At 44.1% G+C, this 6,000-nt stretch overlaps 1 protein-coding gene across 1 annotated transcript in view; it reads right to left on the bottom strand.

The window, feature by feature from the left end:
* Positions 1–3,188: 3,188 nt before the first annotated feature.
* Positions 3,189–6,000, bottom strand: part of STK39 (serine/threonine kinase 39) — a 176,883-nt gene continuing 174,071 nt past the window's right edge. The window contains 1 exon segment of the mRNA XM_015422180.1: positions 3,189–3,408. Coding sequence (XP_015277666.1) covers positions 3,334–3,408 — 75 coding nt within the window. The 3' untranslated portion in view covers positions 3,189–3,333.

Below are 6,000 nucleotides of genomic sequence, written 5' to 3'. Positions count from 1 at the left end.
ACTTCAGAGGGGGAAGAGAAAAACAGTTTTAGAGGAAGCATGCACTGAAAAAGAGGATGAATTCTGGGAGAACCAAATCGCCATTTGTCCAAACTGTTCAAAAGCTAAGACAGATGGCTTTTAACGTCAAGCTCAGACACCCTAAAAATCCTTATCACAACTCTGGGATAATTGATCAGCAGCAGCTTGGTGGGAAACGTTTATCTGAGCCCACAAAAAGTCTGATTAGGACCACAGACAGTCCCGGGCTGGAAACGAAGAGTTAGAACTGTCAGCCTGGTTTGCCAACGTGCACCAAGGAGAGAGAGAGCCAGGGAACAAAGACTGAAGACTGCCCCAAGGGAGAAAAGTCTGTGTTCAAAGATCTGAAATCTGTGCCAAGAACAGGGGCACAGTCTTTGTCAAGCCTTGACTTCCTTCCGTCCATTTCTAAGAGAGAAATGCTGCATTTTGATTATTTCCAATCCATCTGTGTTTTGGTTTTGTGCTAGGATTTATGCTTATCTATTAAAGATTTTTTCTTTTTTAAAGATTTCCCCTCCCCCAGCCAAGATTCTTAGTGTGCTCTGACTACTTCAAACTCTCACCTACATTGCCTAGTTACTTTACCATGCTGGAATGTTAAGCACAGAGGGACAGCGCAGGCTAAGGGATAGCAGAGGGGAGTTCCTCCTCACTCACATGTGCACACACACCAAACTCCCACCTTCTGGTGGACAAGGACTGGGGTGGGGGGCAAAGGGAGGAATACAGACTCTGGTTGGCCGTAGACAGAACAGTAGCTTCCTAACCTCCGGAGGGGGTTGGAGAAGAAAGGATCTCTTGAAAGGGCTGAAGCACCCCCACCCCATGTATTCCAGACCCCCATAATCACACATGAGGGAGAATCAAAGGAGGGGTGGCTGAGAGCGAACACAGGACGGGACCAATCACAAAGTGGCAGCCATAGGGTCTATATTCACTCAATCACAAAACATTGAAGGGTTCCAGAAAATGTTAGCAGGTTCCAGGCCAGGCATCCTCCTATGATGTAGGCGGCTGTTTCCAATTGGGTGCAGAAACAAAGGTGGTGCCTCCTCAACTCCCCCCCCCCCTTTAAGTACCTCTTACTCCCAAGTGGGTGCTAGGAAACGGATTGGTAGGCACCATCAGGGGTCGTTTCGTAGAAAAAGAGCTAGGGGAACTCATTAGCATAACATTAGCATATGCCACACCCCCTGACATCGCCGGAAGTGTGTCATAAGGCCACACCCCCTGACATCACCGGAAGTGTGTCATAAGGCCACACCCACCACTCAGTTAGTCTTAGTCTTAAAGGTTAGTCTTAAAGGTGCTATTTGTTAGTCTTAAAGGTGTGGGAGTGCGAGGAAGCCCCGCGAAGGCCCCCCGCCCCCAACGGTCCCGGCCGCCAGCGGCAGCCTTGTGGCTTCACTGCCGTGCCCCATCAGGGGCCCGGCGGTGGACCTGCAAGGCCGGCGGGAGTGCGAGGAAGCCCCGCCAAGGCAGGCAGGGGTGGGGAGAGGCGGGGAGGAAGCAACTTACCCTCCCCTCTTCTCCTGCCTCCTCCTGGCTGAATGAGGACCGGAAGCGGGGCGTCCAGAAGCAGGGGGCGGGGCTTTGTCGTGTGCCCCGCCCCCCGCACCTCACCCGGGGGAACGGCGATCCCCCGTGATCCTCGCGAATCGACCTCTGGGCACCATGTTAGGGATGACTGCTCTAGGTCAGCAGCTAATCCAGCTTGTTTACTTATCCAGGCAAAGTGGTTGACTTTGCCTTTCAGGCTTTAAAGCCCTGTGAAATCATCAGCAGCATCAGAAGAAACCCAAACAGTTTGTGCAATACACTTTATTTTCCTTTTACCTCTGCAGTCAGTCTTTGAGTAATCATTGTGTAAACAATAGAATGGAATGAAATTACATTGAGTTGTATGCAAATGGCTCTAGAACACCTCAAACATTTATGACAAGGCATTATAAATAACTCTTAAATAACATATTTGCCATTCTTTTCCCCCCTCCCGTATGTCAGAGAGAGCTGCCGTTTATCTAAGTTTAGCATGGAAGTGGCTGAACATGGCAACGTCCAAGAAATCCACCTCCCGAAAAATATGTTTTAAATTAGAGAATCCGTCTAATGATTTAACGAGCTCCAAAATATCTATGCCACAGGTTAAGCATATGACTATTTCGGTCAGAAGTATTTTTTTAAAAAAATCTGTAACCGTTTTGTTTCTTTTTACCCTTACATCATTGCACAAAGCCCCTTCTTATTTGCACTCCACCATGGTGTTCTGCAGAATTTCAAGTAAAGCTTAGATTCTCTTCAAGTTTTTTATTGTTATAACACAAAAATTCCTAAACTTTTAGAGATAAGCCAAATCAGAGATGGGCAAAGTAAAGGCATTTTTTTAAGCTTAATGGCAACTGTTTATAAGAAGTTTTCGTCTTGTAGACTTTCCCCCCAACAAAGCGGAATTCAGGCCATATTTTGTCTCAAGTCTGATACAGTAAACCTCTTTCATTACTCAAGAGATCTTGACGTGGTAGGTCTAGAATTGAGATGAGCTCAGATTCACAAAGCTTCAGGCACAGTCTTAGATCAGTTAATATCCACAAGGCACCTCCCACACCCTTGACAACCAGATGATGGATTAAAAAAAAGACACACAAACCAAAACAAAACCAAAACTAAAATGCCTACATCAGTTCAAAAACTAGGAAAGAGAGCAACAAATGCTTCAAAGATGAACCTGAAACTCTCTTTTAAAATAAAAAAGGGTTACCTGTAAGTAGCACATAATCAAGGAAACAACAAAAACAAAAAGATATAACTGATTTCTTATAGCTCGGCTGTATAATGCATAAATATATGGAGAGGGGAAAAATAAAATTCACAGTTGTCATTTCTTAAAACTAGAATTCAAGTTTGGCTAATAAATCCTAGCATTTGTAAATTATGTTCATTTCTACCTACAACAGAAGAGAGTCAGTATTATCCCCTAAAATAGGTTGTTATTGATTTTTTCCTTTTTAATTAAAGAAGAAAAAGCTCTGATAGAAAATTCCTTTTGTAACCAATGGATACAGCCACCTGAGTGCATTTCCAATCCGTCTGCTTTCACTTCAGGGAAATCCGAACTTGATTGCTAGAGAGAGACACATTGAGTAGTTTTTGGAATGGTAGCGAGAGCAGTGTAGCGGTGGGTCGTTCCAACTTGGTGAGTTGCCATAGAATGAAGCAGGAGTCAGAGTGTGGTGCTCGGATTTTTCCTTCGCAAATGAAAGCTGGCCTCTTTGCAATCTTGCCGTTCTGCTGGGGGTCAGGTGGTTGGCATCAGCTGACACTTAACTGAGCAAAGCCAATCAGTTTTATCTCATCGGGAATCTCGGTACCATCACAGCCGGAAGCCTGAAATGCTATGGGGGGGGGGGGGGGGAGAAAGAAGGGGAAGGGAAAAACAAACAAACATTTGTTATGTGTAAGGAGACCTACTTCATAGCCATGATGTGCCTCACAGTGCAGACTGGAGAACTAAACATCAGGTTAAATCCCGCCAACTTTTATGACCATTTAGTTTCCCTACTTTACTACAGAACCTGCGCTACATGGCTACTAGTCATGCCAGTCTGATGAATTCCAGCATCGCCTTTTTGGCAGCCCAAGGGGACTCTGTCCTCCACTTTTCACCTGTGGAAAATCTGGCTCGATCCAACCCATTGTTTTATCCTTGAAAGGCTGAACACATAGCAGGTTGGTTGGGTTGATCCCTAGGAAAAAGCCAGAAGAAAGAGCAGTGCAATACCTACCAGGCCATGGAGAGCCATCTCACCTTCTCCCCCCCACACAAACATTCTCTCTGCCCCCCTCCAGACCAAACCAAAATCATGCAAAAACAGATCACATGACTTCCTATTAGTATGAACCAGCCAATCATTCTTTGTCAGATAAGAAATGCTACAGGAAAAGGAACAGGTTTGTAAATAACAGATTTTACTTGCTTGTGATTTACACAGTGCATGCTGTAACAGGCTAATGCACAAGTGTTTAAGCCTGTGTTCTCGGAAACAGTAGCATTTAAGTATTCTAAATAAATAAATGCCCTTGTTCCCATATCTCAAATGACAACCAACTAGTCAAGTCAACAAGTAAGAAACAGGCCTACAGAGACAGAGAAGCTGGCTATACCTATTATCCCTTTTAAAGCATAACACTAACAGCAACTGGGATTGTCCTCTTAGCAAGTATGGCCTCAACTGGGATTGTCCTCTTAACAAGTATGGTCTCTAGCCTCATTAAGTACAGGTTTGCTACTAATATCTTCTTTTTGGGTATGCTGCTGAAATAGGTGGGGGCTGCTCTTGTCCAACTGGTTTTCAATGAAACCCATTCTTTAGACTCATTCCAACTGGGTTTCAGTCTTGGCTTCAAACCAGAAATAGCTTTGGATGCCCTGATGTCAGGAACACAACAGGGGATGTTTGCGAGACAGTTTTCAGTACCACAGACCTTTACTGGTATTGGTAACTATACACTCCAGTGGTTCCATTATCTGGCTAATTATTTCCAGGAAACCAAGATGGTGGGGTTTTGTTTGGCACCATGGCTGTTACACAATAGTGCTGAATAAGGTCCAGTTCTTTCCTGCATCCTATTTCATATCTACATGAAACTGCTGGGAGAAGTGGTCAGGAGACTTGAATGTGATCTCTCTCCTTTCCATCTGAATCAGGTGGGGCTGCCAATGGAATGTATCAGTTTCTAGATAAAGAGCAATAAAATGAAGTTCAGCCCAGGCAAGAATGATGTAGTGATGGCTGGTGGTAGTGTTGATTCTGGAGCTGAGAGACAAGGTACTCTGGATGGTTCTCTCCCCCCCCCCCGGCAGGTTTACAGCTTGGGGTCCAGATCTACACCTGGATGCCTAATTTTTTACTGTACTATGCAATGCTGTTAAACCAACTTTAGCTAGTTCACAAGCTGCAGCATTCCTCAAAGTGTCATCTAGTCTCAGTGATCCATATTCTTGTCCTCTCCTGGTTAGATTACTACAATGCACTCTACATGAGGCTGCCCTTGAAAACAGTTCATAAATTCAATCGGTCCAGAATGCAAGCAGCGAGACATCTAGCTGGGATGGACTACAGGAAGCAATTTCGGGCATCGGTGCTAGGTAACACATGGTAGCAATAGGGCTATCTGTTAGAAAAGGTTTTGACCTATGTATTCATACAGTTTATTGGGCAGAAATAATATTAAGCTGTTTTCTTTATGTTTCAAAAAGTAAGGCTGCATATTTAATAATATAAGATGCCTTCTCCACCCATGCCTCCCCTAAGCAATTTCCTACTGAATACAACTGTGTTAATGTAGATGACCTTCATTAACTGTGAAGCGTGCATTTATTTTATCAGGAAGCAACATCTTTTGATCAATACTGCTAATTAAATCAACAGCTTGAAGACATACAACTCTCCTTTCCCTGTTTAGGGCAGGTTAGCCTCCTGAAAAATAAGCCACAGATGTCCGACACTTTAAACAGAGACTGATATGTTTGTCAAGAGCATGCATTTAACACGTCAATTAGCTATTCTCTGTGTGTATTGACTACCCCCGGAGCATTAATATACTAATTGTTCTGGGAATGTGTGCCTTTTTAAGCCTTTCTTAAGCAGACTACATTTACTCCAGGCAGGGGGAAAAAGATCTTTATTTCCCACTTTAGAAGCAGCTTTGAGAGACAGTAGTTGGGAGACCTGGGTTCAAACCTCCACTCTGTCATGAAATAGGCCAGTCATTCTCTTAGCCTAACCTACCTCACAGGGTTGTTGTGAAGATAAAATGAAAGAACCATGTACACCATCTAAGCTACATGGAGGAAGGGGTGGTGTATAAATGTACAAGGCATCTGTGCTCCCAACTAGATGCTTTTTAAAAGCCTTTCCTGCAGGTAAAACAGCTTTTTACAGCTTACATGACACTCTGAAGAAGTGTGTGCCTACG

Source organism: Gekko japonicus, unplaced genomic scaffold (assembly GCF_001447785.1).
Source record: "Gekko japonicus isolate JY-2015 unplaced genomic scaffold, Gekko_japonicus_V1.1 scaffold375, whole genome shotgun sequence".
In the NCBI taxonomy this organism is placed as follows: domain Eukaryota; kingdom Metazoa; phylum Chordata; class Lepidosauria; order Squamata; family Gekkonidae; genus Gekko; species Gekko japonicus.
This window is presented reverse-complemented; position numbering and strand designations above follow the sequence as displayed.